Source organism: Mirounga angustirostris, unplaced genomic scaffold (assembly GCF_029215605.1).
Source record: "Mirounga angustirostris isolate CCGP_5_RB_7025 unplaced genomic scaffold, mMirAng1.0.hap1 SCAF_14, whole genome shotgun sequence".
NCBI lineage: Eukaryota > Metazoa > Chordata > Mammalia > Carnivora > Phocidae > Mirounga > Mirounga angustirostris.
Window position 1 is genome coordinate 58247003 of NW_026991722.1, and position 15786 is coordinate 58262788.

At 34.6% G+C, this 15786-nt stretch overlaps 1 protein-coding gene across 9 annotated transcripts in view; it reads left to right on the forward strand.

Moving 5' to 3' along the window:
* Positions 1-15786, forward strand: part of ANKRD12 (ankyrin repeat domain 12) — a 122098-nt gene that overhangs the window by 90831 nt on the left and 15481 nt on the right. For all 9 annotated transcript variants that reach the window (XM_045887035.3, XM_045887038.3, XM_054510359.2 and 6 more), the window contains one exon: positions 10390-15092. In XM_045887035.3, coding sequence (XP_045742991.1) covers positions 10390-15092 — 4703 coding nt within the window. The remainder of the gene's footprint in view (positions 1-10389; positions 15093-15786) is intronic.

Sequence of the window (15786 nt, forward strand, 5' to 3'; positions counted from 1 at the left end):
GTAAACAAAGGTTAAATGAGTTAATACATGAACGCATGTAGAATATCAACTGGCACAGAATACACTTGATAAATATTAGTTTTAAAAATAGTGAAAATATGAAATAAGGTTATCACATTAGACATATCTAATTATTTAAAATGATATGTTGAGAACCATACTTATATAATATTGTAGCTTTGTAATCTTTAAAAATGTCATTTGTATTTACCATTATAAAGATGGAAAATCTATTCAAGTTCACAGGTTTGTAGTCATTTAAGGCAGTCACAACATAGCTGGTTTTCCTTTATTTTTTTATTTCTAGCTTTATTGAGATACAATAGACATATAACATGTAAATGTACAGTGTACAGTGTAATGATTTCGTATATGTGTATACTGCAGAATTACCACAGTAAGGTTAGAGGACACATCCATGGCCTCATAGCTACAATTTCATCTGTGTGGTGAGAACTTTTAAAATCCACTTTTAGCAACTTTCAAATATACAATACAGTGTTGTTAACTATAGTCATCATGCTGTACATTATATCCTCAGAACTTACTCATAACTGGAAATTTGTACCCTTTAACTACCTTCACCCATCTTCCCCATCCCCTGACTTTTTTTCCTTTATAAATTGTATTAATAGTCAATGAGTGAGGTGTTTTTAATCTCTTATTTCATGTATTTACGGAATATATAAATCAAGATATTGTGTATCTAAGATGTGAATATCTCAAAATCACACAAAGAATAGAGAGATAGCGAGTTCACATTTGAAATTCAGCTTTAACCTCAGGTGGGTATGTTTAACACCATTATTTGTTACTTTCTTAGTTCAAATACTTTACATGTTAGGTTAACAGATTTAATATAATCCTTTATTGTAGAGCCTAGGTTTTTGTGGCAGAGTTATTTTCTTGATATACTCCCATCATGAAATAAACATAAAGAAGTAGAAGGTTTTCATATGAATGCTTATGGATTATGGCATGGTTTTACTGGGTGTTTGTATAGTTCATCCTGACTATATTTAGAGTTTTTATGTACTCAGAAGTAACAGCATGATGGTTGTGAGTACCGATATTAGAGTCAGAGAAATGGGTTTGAAGACCTAGCTCTGCCACTTATTAACTATAAGGTCATGGACAAATGTATTATTAACATTATTACATAGTAGTACCCTAGACATATAAGGTGGGTACAAAAATGAATGAGGTAATTTATAGACTTGCGTAAATACGGTATGTTAAGCTTTCCCCATGGATTATTTTCAACAAAAAGTTCTCATCTACTTACTAAGTTGTAGAAGAAACACTTGTTTTTAAATCATTCTATAATGGCATTAAATTCCAATTAGCAAATGAAATAATTATATAATTGTGTCTCCCCTTCTCTGTTTCCGTTCCCATTTCCCATCCCTTCTTTGAGGAATACTAAAAAATCTTTTACATAAGTAGTTGTCTTTTTATGACTAGTATTTTTTATGTTTAAAAATATAAATTCCACCAGACAGTAATATAAGAAAATTGTTTCTTGGTTCACTCTATTTCTTCTTTCCCCTCACTGCCTCCACCTGCCCCTCCTCCTTACCCCAGGAAAAGTCTTTGTCTACATATGTCCAGTTTTTACTTGAAAAACTGGTGGTTTCTGTTGCCCTCATTCTGAAGGACCACATACCTCCATTGTAACCCTGTAGTAAGTGAAATAAGTACCTGGAGTCAGCTTGAATCTTTTTGTCTTCAATTTTCTGATACTAAATTAAATACAAAAGGTTATGGGATTCAGTTCTGGCTTTAAGTTAATGTGTGCTTTATTTAATTTGCCGTGTTAAATGTACTTTTTATTTAAGTGCTTTTCATTTAACGATATATTTTTCTCTTTTTATCTAAGCAATAAATTAATATTTATCACATGCATGGTATGTACCAGGATATACTAGGCATGTTACGTAAATTCATCTAATATTCACAATAGCCCTGTGAGTTAATCCCTAATATTAGATTACTGACTGTTAAGTGACAGAGCAAAGATTCAAACCTAGGGCTAATGACAGAACCAATGTACTTTTCCATTGTACCATGCTGATTGTCACTGGGTGTGAAAAGTTCCGAGTCTGATGATCCTGGTATCAGCATAAAACAACAATATGAGTTTAGTGTAGATTTATTTGACTTAATGATAACTGTTCAAAGCGTGCCATGATGAAACTCATGTTGATTATGAATGAATGTGGCAGCTTCTGTTAGCCAAAAAGAGTTCTGAAAATGAAATAAAATAGCTGGTGTTTTTGTTGTTTGCCATAGAGTCTACCATTCATTATTTTAAAATCTTCAATGAAAATTTACATTCTCATATATATAACATTCCTGAAAATGTGCTTACATGTTACCTGACTCTGTACTCAGAAAATTAAGAAAATTATTTAAAAAAAACAAACAAACTCTGGGCACCTGGGTGGCTCAGTCTTAGGTTAAGTGTCTGCCTTTAAGACTCAGGTGGTGATCCCAGCCAGGGTCCTGGGATGGAGTCCCACATCAGACTCCCTGCTCAGCAGGGAGTCTGCTTCTCCCTCTACCCTTCCTCCCTGCTCATGATCTCTCTCTCTCTCACGCTCGTGCTCACTCTCTCTCAAATAAATATGTTTTGGTTTTCTGTTTTATTCTGTATATTGTGTAGTGTATTCATTTTTTAAAATATTTTTAAATAGATTACAGTGTAATTGTAAACAAATTAATGATTTTACCTTTATTATCAAATTTTTCAAATATATGCAAAAGTAAAACAATATTATGAAGCCATATGTATTGATGACCCAGTTTTACTAATTACCACCTTCTGGCTAATTTGTTTTGCCTCTCCATTCTTTCATACTCCCATCATTTTGAAGTCATTTCAGTGGAAAATGTTTCAGTAGTTACCTATAAAAGAAGGAAATTTTTTTACTTTAAACATAATCACAATACCATTATCATACCTGAACTGACTAAATGTTATTACTATTAAATATCCAGTTACTGTTCCAAGTTCTGATTGCCTCATAAAGTCAAAAGGTTTTTTCTTTAACTTTTTCAAAGTCAGAATCCAAATAAAGTCCATATATTGCAAATTGGGTTCTATGTTCCAAGTATCTTTTAATCTGTAGATAACTCTCTTGCATTCTTATGTTCTTGCAATTTGTAGTTGAAATACCCTGATCATGTGCTGGTAAATTTTCCCAAAGTCTGGATTTTGCTCAGTGCATCTCCATGATTTCATTTAAGGAAAATTATTTTTCCAAGTATTATCTTGCCTGAATTTCAAATTTTCTTAGTTTACCTATAGTGAGTTTAATGGTAAACTGGCTTTAACATTGAGAAGGAAAAGTCATTTGCAGTTATTACAAAGAAATTTTGCTGGAGGTTGAGCAGATTATTTTAATGGTTCTGATCAATTTTCTTAATTTTTGTCAAGGCTGAGGTGAACATTGGGCTTCTTTTCAAACTGATTTCTAGCAGTATTGGCATAAACTCTTCGTATAAATTATTAAAATATTTTACATGCTGATTTTTCCCATAATTTTAAAACCTTATTTTCATCACTACTTTTCAGAATATCAACACACTGTATATACATCTAGTATTTCATATGAGTTCTCTAATTTTCCTGTGCTTCAGAATTGAAGTCTTCATTGAGCTTCTGAAGGAGGCTAAAGATGTGCTACTTTTTTTTTATTGTTATTATGTTAATCACCATACATTACATCATTAGTTTTTGATGTAGTGTTCCATGATTCATTGTTTGCGTATAACACCCAGTGCTCCATGCAGAACATGCCCTCTAAGATTTGCTACTTTTACTACATCTATCAGTTTCTCTCTTAATTGTGTTATTACCAGTATCAGCAGTTTTTCTGATAAATACAAACAAAATACATATGTATTCAAATAACTGTATAAACACTATATAAAAATGGTGCCATTGCTTAAAAATAAATTTCTGGCTAACTAAAAAAGTTCAGCAGCTGATATATGAGAGCATGAGGTCAATATAGGAAGATAGGCATGTTAGTGCATAATGTGTGAAAGTGCAAACTATATGAAAATTCAAGGTGGCTTAAAGCAAATCAAATAACAGCTGTGCTCCACATGACAGGTGATATGGGAACTAATGGCATGTGGAGGAAATGTTTGCCACTTCTTCAAATTGCTGAGTTTTAAGGGGACATCAGCAATGAATTACCCAGATAGTGGCAACATCATTTGCCACCTGGATGTTATACAAACTTGCAGAGTGGATAAATTTGTATTTCATGTTTATATCCCTTTCTACAGTCCTCTTGTTCTACCCTATGTACCCCCACTTGATTTCTTGATTTCTTTTTTTTTTTTTTAAGATTTTATTTATTTGACAGAGACACAGCAAGAGAGGGAACACGAGCAGGGGGAATGGGAGAGGGAGAAGCAGGCCTCCTGCTGAGCATGGAGCCTGATGCGGGGCTCGATCCCAGGACCCTGGTATCATGACCTGAGCTGAAGGCAAACGCTTAACGACTGAGCCACCCAGGCACCCCTGATTTCTTATTTCTTAATGTGGTTCTAAAACGCCGTACTTGCATATTTATTCTGCATCTGTTAAGCACCTACTATATGTTTTAATGAAAGTCCCCAAGTGTAAGTCATAGACTTATGTTTAAAGTATCTGTTGAATAATGTGGAAAACAAGCAGAAAATTACAGCTACCTCACTGAAGGTTACCTTCCCACAAAGGAGTCTCAAATGCCATAAATAGGCCATTTTTTTTCTCAGCATACTACCATCCCTACCATGCTCCATCCCACAAATATAAAATACAAGTTTTCATTCTCTGGATGCTATAGATTTAGGGAGGCACTGTTTATAAAGTAATATATTATCGTAGGTTTATAGGAAGCTAAATCTTGTGCGTGCATGTATTTAAGCATGTACTCATCTAGCAATAGGTGGAATGCATTGAGGATATATAGTGGCGCAGATAGCCTTCCCTTTGCCTTTTTGGGAAACACAGTCTTCAACTCTCCCAGGTGGTGAGAATAACAGATTTAAAAAAAAAATGCACACCTTTAAAGTGATGTTCCCAAAGGATAAATGAGAAGTTAAATATAGCTCCTTCCAAACCATTCCAAATAAACATGTAATCTCCATAAATACCAATGCAAACATAGCCTCAAGACAAGTCCCCTACCCAACACCCTCCCCATAACAGGTGACTACCCTAAGCCCTTCCTATATGTAAATTCTTGAAGTGCTCCTCCCCCTAACCTCTAATCTAAAATATCTTCTAGTTAAGTAGTTGGGAAATACTAAAGAGCAGCTGATCAGAACCCACATAAATATGCATGTAAACTTGGGGAAGAGTGAGTAGTATACTAGTTAATATGGCTAATGCGAATAGCAAGAAGAAATGAAAGGTGGGAGACAATGTAGAAAATACTGTGAAGTTGGACAAAAGCATCCTGGGATACATTTCCTAAGGGTGACGTAACTTTGGACCACGCTGCTTAACTGGCTCAGACTCTGTTTACATGTCTCTTATATAGGAATAATAATTGCTGTTATGAATAAATGATAGTAGGAGAGAAGAGTGTTTTAGATTTTCAGAAGTCTCATACCATCATCTTTGTAGTTTTTATTTTATCCTAGAGTAGGGAGCCCTCAGATGAAAAGAGACATATATGTTCTGTAATGCTGGCCACATTGTGGTTAAAGTGATAACTGATCTAGGCAAGAAATGATGAGAACCTGAGCTGGGACAGTGGTAGTGGGAATAGAAGATGGATTTAAGAGATAGTCCAGAGATTGAAACTTTGAACAGTTAATTTTGGAAGTTGAGGATTGAGAATGTTAAAAATGGCTCAGAGGTTTTCAGCTGGAGTAAGTGGGTTACTTGGTATGCTACAGAAGTGGAAGATAGTGGCCTTACGCAGCAAGAGGAAAAAGCTGCAGAAGAGAAAGTAAGGAGTTGAATGTTCTCAATTTTGAGTTAGGATGGTTGGAATGAGTCCCAGAATGTCCAGGTTAGGCATCTGAAGCTCTGAGGAAAAGTAGAGACCTGGACTTCACTATAAGTTCAAGTTTTAGGGTCATGGTGTATTTAGTTTTGTATCATCATCATCATCCACTCCCAGAATATATGTGACATTAGAATAATTACACGTTTCCTAAATTAATATAATTCAAACCATTTTAAAAGCCTGGTCTCTACTGAATTTCTTATTAGGCTTGTGAGATGTAATTGATTTGTCAAATGCACACTGGTGATTTTGGAGAGATTTTGAAAGAGGGATTTACTTTATATGTTACCATCTCTCTGCATTGACTGCTGCCCCTTTTTGGATACCATACAAGAAAAAATGGAAATGTATCCGTAGAGAAAAAAGTCAAGCCTAAGGATAATAGTGACCTCAAATAACATTTAACTATTCTGTAAGTGTCACTAGTGTTTGTTGCAATATCTGAAAGTGCCTTGAGAAGTACAAGAGCAAATTTCAAATGTATTTACGTGTTTTTAACCAATTAAGCCTTCTTTTATTATTTAGCATTTTTTTTATGGAGAAGAAAAATGCTTTAACAAAAAGTTAAATGCTTGAATGATTGCTTAACCTTTGTATTTCTCATTTTCCTTCTAGTTTCCCAAATAAAATTGTTTGAGATGATAAACAGAGCAAAGGTCATGATCCCAGGGTCCTGGGATTGAGCTCCTTGTCCTCCTGCTCCCTGCTCATCAGGGAGTCTGTTTCTCCCTCTCCCACTGCCCCTCCCCCCCTTGGTGTTGCTCCTGCCCCCAATAGAGAGCGAGCGAACGTGTATGAGCAGGAGAAAGGGAGGGAGAGAATCTTAAGCAGGCTTCATGCTCAGCACAGAGCCCCAACGCAGGGCTTGATCTCGCAACCCCGAGATCATGACCTAAGCCAAAATCAAGAGTCAGACTCATAACTAGCTGAACCACCCAGGCTCCCCAAACATTAACATTTTTTAAAGGAACTTTCTGTCAGAAATAATTTGATCTATGTTTTAAATACAAATTCAAATTTACTGATTAGATAATTGAAGACTAAAAGATTGGGACAAAATGGAAAAAAAACAGTATAATAATAGCCATGCCATTTGACTATAAGAATTTGAGGATTTAGAGTGTCTAGGTGATTTTCTCCGTATAAAGTGATCATCTCCTAAGAAAGGCAAAAAATCTTCATGAGAGCAGCACAGGATTATTGCCACCATCTGCTGAGAACCAGCCTGCAATGGAGCAAGCCCACTGGGCATATGCAACTCAGTGACCAGAGCCAGGTTACAATCCTGCACTGGAGTAATGCCACACTCCTGTCATGGACATTAATTAGTGTCAAGCTAACTTTCTCACTTTAAAACTTACATTTTTATTTTCCCTTTTAAAAATGTAGTCTTTGAAAAAGAACCATAGGAAAAAAAGTATATCTGGGTTGGAGAGCACTGCTTAATTACCTTCAGTTGATGAATCAGGAACACAAGTGACAAATCTTACATCTCTCATGGTACACATATATGTTTAATTCCCTTAAAGAATTTGCACTAAATCTTGAATGTATATTCAAGATAAGCACTATGATATAATAAGCAAAACATACATGAGATTATATGTGTGGTATAATTTAAATAATGTATTAATATGCATAGATAAAAAGACCAGGAGAAAATAGGCTGAAGAAATTATAAAGTGACATTACACAGGAGGAAATACTACATGGCAAAATGAGCCACACCAATAATCAAAAAAATGGTGATGCTATTTCATACCTATTAGTGAACTTTATATCTAATATATATATAGTTGGCTCCACACCCAGCAAGGAGCCAACATGGGGCTTGAACTCATAACCCTGAGATCAAGACCTGAGCTGAGATCGAGAGCTGGACACTTAACTGACTGAACCACCCAGGCACCCCCTATTAGTGAACTTTAAAAAAAATTTTTTTCTAATGATAAAGTATCTGTTATGCTAGGAATTTGGAAAATAGAGAAAAGTTTGAAAAAGAAAATAAAAGTCACCCGTAATTCCTCCAGAAAAAGTTTAGCACAGATACTCTTCTGATGCATTTCTCATTTCTTTTTTCATACACAAATTGATATATTGCTGTTTTCAAGTAACATGTACAAAAAAATTTTCTCCATTATTAGATATGTATAATATCAAATAATTGGAAACAACCTGAATGTTTAAATGACTTAAATGATTACAGATTAACTTAATGTAATATGCAGCCTTTAAAAATAGTAATGAAGAAGATTTAATTTTAGGAGAAAATGTGATCTGTTCAATGGAAAAGAGCCATATGTAAAATGGTATGCACGCTGTAATTGGATCTGCTCGTTCAGGTCATTGTTATTTCTATGCCCTGAAATCCCTGTACATCTTTCTTGCCTTAGCTTTAGTGCCACTTCTTTGAGAATCCTGCTTTCCTTCTCTAGTTCTCCCAAGCAGACTGCTTCCCAAGTGCACCCTTTCAACCTAGTATCTATTGCCTTTTTAGCTATTATCAGGTTGTATAACTGTTAAAGAGGCAGGTCTGTCTTTTTATCTTATCACCACCTGGCACCTAACACTGTGTGCCTGATGGGACAGAATAAATGCTTATTGAAGTCTGATTCTTAGTGTAGAACTGAGGTTTTGTGGGATATACAAAGGAAAAAAGCATTCCTAAATTCCAATAAAAGTAATCATCTAAGGAGAGACAATATAAATAGAATAATTATATATAAATCATAAAGAATTAAATCCTGGAAAACTACACATAAAGATAAGTTCTCAAGAGCAAATTATAAATAAAACATTAACAATAGAAAATAACTCCTCTTGTATAAGTAACATATTCTTGTAGTCACTTAATCAGGGACCAAAATAAACACTGCTTCCAAAATAGATGTTCCTTTTTGCAACATACAGTTCTTTAGTTTGATACTATATATTGCAATATTGATGGCTGGGAATGGGGAGCATTTGCAGCATCTATACAAGCACTTATAATTCCAAAAATGTTCTTTTTTATACCATGTGTCAGTATAACCACATTACTCATTAGAATATTCCTCTTCTCCAAAAATAAGATTGTGATCTTTCCAGAGCTCCTATACAGTGCCCAGTACCTTATAGACACCCCAAAATGCTTCTGGAATTTGAATTTTTATGTGAGAAGAGTATTTGGAGGCTAGATGAGTTTAGAGGAAGCTTACTATATTAAATTTACAATTTTAATAAATACTTAACAAATTTATCATTTTTATAGTGAGTATGCTGTTTCCTCCTTGGTCAGAGGCCTCAGTTTTCTTTACCTTTAGTTAGAAGCCTGAGTTTCCTTTCAGATTGAGTCCCAATGTATACAGCATACATTTCAGCTAAAAAAAGATGCCCACCTAGGAAGAAGAAAAAAATCTTTTTCTTAAAAATGATATAAGGGGTGCCTGACTGGCTCAGTCAGTGGAGCATGTGACTCTCAGGGTTGTGAGTTTGAGCCCCATGTTGGGTGTAGAGATTACTTAAAAATAAAATCTTAAAAAAAGGTGATATAATGAAATAGAATCTGGCAATGTTTTGGCTACATTTATACTACTTGAATGCAATTAAACTTCCATGTACTTAAAAGTAATTTTGATGTACTTAAAAATGTGTAGAAATTGAGCCCATTACTTCCCCCCATTGTATTATATTAGTGTCAGGTCTAAATTATAGATAAGAAAACTAAGGAACATAGTAATTTTTTTCAAATTACATATGTATTCAATTATCTGTTACAGCCTTGATTATGTAATTGGGGGATACATGACTTTATTTTTTTTTAAGCAGATAGTCATGTGTCTTGTATAGGCAAAACCATTCACCTTTATTTAAGTTACTATATGAGAATCACTTGATCCCTCGTGATTTTATTCATAAAAATTCTGAAACATATAAGACAGTAGGTGATATATACTTAATTAGTCCCTTTAAGTTAGTGGTTCTTAATCCTTTTTGCATCAGAGAATCTTCAATATTCTTCTCCAGAAAAAAAAAAAATGTACATATATGTAAAATTTTATATAACCCGTGTTTCCCCTGAATTCAGTCCTCTGGATTTTCTGCTTTATACTATACATTTTTATATCATGTATCTTTGATATGTGAATTCTGAATTCATTATACTGTGTGCTTTTAGAAGTGTCAAGGGATCCCATTATGAAGCAGATTCTTTTTAAAGGTTTTCCAAAATACTGTAGCAGAGTTCTTACATATTTTATTGTATTATTCACATATAATTCTGAAATTTTTTTCTGAATTGAAATAGTTATTTTATATGCTATATTTTTCTCTCAGCCTTATTTTTCTGGCAATTGTCTCTTGACCAACAACAGATTTTCTCTTCTTATTCTAGATTCTGAAGAGGCTCGGTCTGTAAATCCTTCCAGTGTTGATGAAAATATTGACTCTGAGACAGAGAAAGACTCTCTCATCTGTGAAAGTAAACAGATAATTCCCAGTAAAGCACCTCTTCCATCTGCTCTTGATGAATATGAGTTCAAAGATGATGATGATGAAGAGATAAATAAAATGATTGATGACAGACATATTCTTAGGAAAGAGCTACGAAAAGAGAATGAAGCTGAAGTAGAAAAGAATAGTTTATTTACAAAACAGGAGAAAGCTTTCTATCCTAAATCATTTAAAAGTAAAAAACAAAAGCCATCTAGAGTTTTGTATTCAAGTTCTGAAAGTTCAGATGAAGAAATTCTTCAGAATAAAAAGGTTTCTGCTCCATGTTCTGTCCCTGAAACATCAAATTCTGATACACAAACCAAAAAGGAATATGGAGTTTCAAATGAACACAAACAGAAAGGCAAAGTTAAAAGAAAATTAAAGAACCAGAACAAAAATAAAGAGAACCAAGAGCTGAAGCAAGAAAAAGAGGGGAAAGAAAATACCAGAGTAACAAACTTGACAGTTAATACTGCACTAGATTGCTCAGAAAAGACCAGAGAGGAGGGGAATTTTAGAAAATCTTTTAGCCCAAAAGATGATACTTCGTTACATTTATTTCATATCTCCACAGGTAAATCTCCTAAACATTCTTGTGGACTAAGTGAAAAGCAGTCAGCACCACTAAAACAGGAACATACTAAAACATGTTTATCACCAGGAAGTTCTGAAATGTCATTACAGCCTGATCTTGTTCGGTATGATAATACAGAATCAGAATTCTTGCCGGAAAGTTCAAGTGTAAAATCTTGTAAGCATAAGGAAAAAAATAAACATCAGAAAGATTTCCACTTAGAATTTGGTGAAAAGTCAAATGCCAAAGTAAAGGATGAAGATCATAGTCCAACATTTGAAAATTCAGATTGCACGCTGAAAAAAATGGATAAAGAGGGTAAAACATTAAAAAAGCATAAATTAAAGCATAAAGAGAGGGAAAAAGAAAAGCATAAAAAAGAAATTGAAGGTGAAAAGGAAAAATACAAAAATAGAGATAGTGCTAAAGAGCTGCAGCGGAGTGTAGAATTTGACAGAGAATTTTGGAAAGAGAATTTTTTTAAAAGTGATGAGACTGAAGATCTGTTTTTAAATATGGAACATGAGTCCCTAACAGAAAAAAAATCAAAATTGGAAAAAAACATAAAAGATGATAAATCAACCAAGGAAAAGCATATTTCAAAAGAGAGGAATTTCAAAGAAGAACGAGAGAAGATTAAAAAGGAAAGTGAGAAATCTTTCAGGGAAGAAAAAATAAAAGATATAAAAGAAGAAAGAGAGAATATACCCATAGATAAAGAAACAGAATGCAGTTCTTTAGGAACAAATGCCAGTGAAGAATCTATAGGGTTACACTCAATGGAAAAGGAAACAGAGATGGAAAAACAAGAAAAGCATATAAAAGAAAGTAAGGAAAAATCTGAGAGGCGGTTTCAAACTAAAGAAAAGGATGTTGAGAAGACTGAAAGAAAAAGTTCTGAAAAAGAGAGGAAGATCAAACATGAGCATAAGTCAGAGAAAGACAAGTTAGATCTTAGTGACTGTGTTGACAGAATAAAAGAAAAAGACAAGCTGTATTCACATCACACCGAGAGGTGCCATAAAGAAGGCGAGAAGATAAAAAATATGACCACCATGAAAAAAACTGATGATAGAGAAAAAAGTAGAGAAAAGATGGAGAGAAAACATGACAAACCTGAAAAAGAGAGGCATCTAGCAGAAAGCAAAGAAAAGCATTTGATAGAAAAAAAAAACAAGCAAGCAGACAATAGTGACTATACTAAATCAGAAAAAAGCAAAAATAAAGAAAAAGACAGGGAGGTAGATAAAAAGGAAAAATCTAGAGATAAAGAAGGCGTAAATATAACTAATTCCAAACACTTCCAGGAAGAGAAGAAGTCAAGTATAGCAGACAGTAGTAAAGCACAACATGAGAAAACTTTATCCCTTAAAGAAAAAACAAAAGATGAACCTTTGAAAACCCCAGATGGAAAAGAAAAAGATAAAAAAGATAAAGATATAGACAGATACAAAGAACGAGACAAGCATAAGGATAAAATTCAACTAAATAGTTTACTCAAACTAAAATCTGAAGCAGATAAGCCTAAACTTAAGTCCTCACCAGCATCAAAAGATACTCGACCTAAAGAAAAGAGGTTAGTGAATGATGATTTAATGCAGACAAGTTTTGAACGAATGCTAAGCCTTAAAGACCTAGAAATAGAGCAGTGGCACAAAAAACATAAAGAAAAAATTAAGCAAAAAGAAAAGGAGCGGTTGAGAAATCGTAATTGTTTAGAACTTAAAGTAAAAGATAAAGAAAAAACAAAGCATGCACTAGCTGAGTCCAAAAATAAAGAACTTACTAGGTCAAAGAGTTCAGAGTTGACTGATGCCTATAGCAAAGAGAAACAGTCTAAAGATGCTGTAAGTAACAGATCACAATCTGTTGACACCAAAAATATAACAAATTTAGGGAAGTCATCTTTTGTTTCAGATAATAGTTTAAACAGATCTCCTAGATCAGAAAGTGAAAAGCCAGGTCTCAGCTCCAGATCTGTATCCATGATTTCAGTTGCTAGCTCAGAAGATTCCTGCCATACTACAGTGACGACCCCCAGGCCTCCAGTTGAGTATGACTCTGACTTTATGTTAGAGGGTTCAGATTCCCAAATGTCCTTTTCCCAGTCACCTTTTTTGCCAGTTGCCAAATCTCCTGCCCTTCATGAAAGAGAATTAGATAGCTTGGCTGAACTTCCAGAGCGGATTAAACCACCATATACAAGCAGACTTCCAACATCCCATCTCCGATCATCTTCTGTAGAAGATGTTAAACTAGTTATAAATGAGGGGAGACCAACTGTAGAAGTTCGAAGATGTAGCATGCCATCTGTCATTTGTGAACATACAAAACAATTCCAAACAATATCAGAAGAAAGCAGTCAAGGTGGCTTAGCTGTGCCAAGAGATGTTTGTCCTTCTCCCAAATCTGAGGTGTCCTCAAATGTGCCTGAAAGAGAACTTTCAAATGTGTCTAACATACATTCCAGTTTTGCAGCCTCTCCAACTAGATCTGTAAGCAGCAAATATATTTCAGCTGATATAAATGTTATCAAGAGTACTGTTCCAATGGGCACTTTAATGGACAGTCCCGTGCATTTAGAACCATCTAATCAGGTTGGTGTGATCCAAAATAAATCATGGGAGGTACCTATTGACAGACTGGAGTCATTAAGCACCAGTGACTTGATGTGCCCAAATTCCAGTACACCTGATCAAGATTCTTCTGTTCAGGGTTTTTGTAATTCTGAAAACAAAATATTGAAAGAACAGAACACTGATATTTTCCAGACTGAACTGCCAGGAAACTCTTGTGCTCAGGACCCAGCGTCCTTTCTGCCTTCACAACAACCTTGCTCTTTCCACAGCCAATCAGTTTCAGATGCTGAATCTCTTTCTAAACATATGTCTATGTCATATGTTGCCAATCAAGAGCCGGGTATTTTACAACAGAAAAATGCAGTTCAAATGATCAATTCTGTTTTAGATCCTGATAATGAATCTATGAAAGAGATGGAGAATACTTTTGTCCTAACAGATGTTCAAAAGGCAGATGCCTTTGTCCCAGTGTACTCTGAAAGCACTGTTCAAGAAGCATCACCAAATTTTGAAAAGGCTAATACTTTGCCTGTATTACCATCAGAAAAAGACTTTAGTGGAAGTGATGCTTCTTCCCAGCTAAATGCACATTACACATTTAGCAAACTAATGTATAAGTCTTCCAATGGCCATGAGGTTGAAAATAGCACATCTGATATTCAGGTTATTTCACATGAAAAAGAAAAACTGGAGAGTTTGGTCTTAACTCATTTGAATGATAAGTGTGAGTCTGATTTATGTGAAATGAGTACAGGGATGCCAAAAGGAAACCTAAATGAACAAGATAATCCAAAACATTGCCCTGAAAGTGAAAAGTGCTTGCTTTCCATTGAAGATGAAGAATCACAACAAAGCACTTTATCAAGTCTGGAAAACCATTTGCAACAATCAGCTCAACCAGAGATGCATAAATATGGTCAAGTAGGTAAAGTAGAATTAGAAGAAAATGCTGAAGACGATAAAACTGAAAACCAAATCCCTCAAAGGATGACTAGAAACAAAGCAACTACAGTGACAAATCAAAGCAAACAGATTCTTGCTAGCTGTACACTATTATCAGAAAAAGACAGTGAATCATCATCTCCTAGAGGAAGAATAAGATTAACTGAAGAAGATGATCCTCAGATTCACCACCCACGGAAAAGGAAAGTGTCACGTGTACCTCAGCCTGTTCAAGTGAGTCCCTCTTTACTACAAGCAAAAGAGAAAACTCAGCAGTCTCTGGCAGCCATTGTAGATTCTCTGAAACTAGATGAGATTCAGCCATACAGTTCAGAGAGAGCAAATCCGTATTTCGAATACTTGCATATACGGAAAAAAATTGAAGAAAAGCGCAAATTGTTATGTAGTGTTATTCCTCAAGCACCTCAGTATTATGATGAATATGTGACATTTAATGGATCATACCTCCTGGATGGAAACCCCTTAAGCAAGATTTGCATTCCCACAGTAAGTAACATCACTTGATATTCATTTGCAATACTGTCCAGTAGAAGTATAATGCGAGTCACTTAATGTAGTTTTAATTTTTCTAGTAGCCACATTTTAAAAATTAAAAAGAAACAGGTAAAATTAATTTTAACATTTTATTTAACTGAGTATATTGAAAATCCTATTTCAAAATATATCCGTGTAGAGAAATTATTTATGAATGAGACACGTTATAGATATATATAGATATAGATATAGATATAGATATATAGTACCAAGTATTGGAAATCTTTGTACTTAATAGTACATCTCAGTTCAAACTAAGTGTGGCTCACATTTTCAGTAAGTGTTCAATAGCCATGTGTGGCTAGTGGCTACCTTACCGATCAGTCTACAGTATTTTCTTTTTCCTTACCTGCTTTTCCTTTCATCCCAAAAGAGGTACGCTTTTATTTCTTTGAAAGGTAACTCATTTACATGTGCTTCTGAAACAGTCTTCTCTGGAACTTTCCTCTGTAGAGCCACTTCTTGCTCGTATATTTTTAATTTTCTCTCTCTATTGGCCTTTATCCACCCACTCCGAACACCCTATTGACAGACTGGAGTTATTAAGCACCAGTGATTTGGTTCTCCTTCATCCTGGGGAGAAAAAAGTTACCCCATGACTGTGCCATTTGTCAAGATCTCCCTCTGTCTTTCCTTTACCACTGCA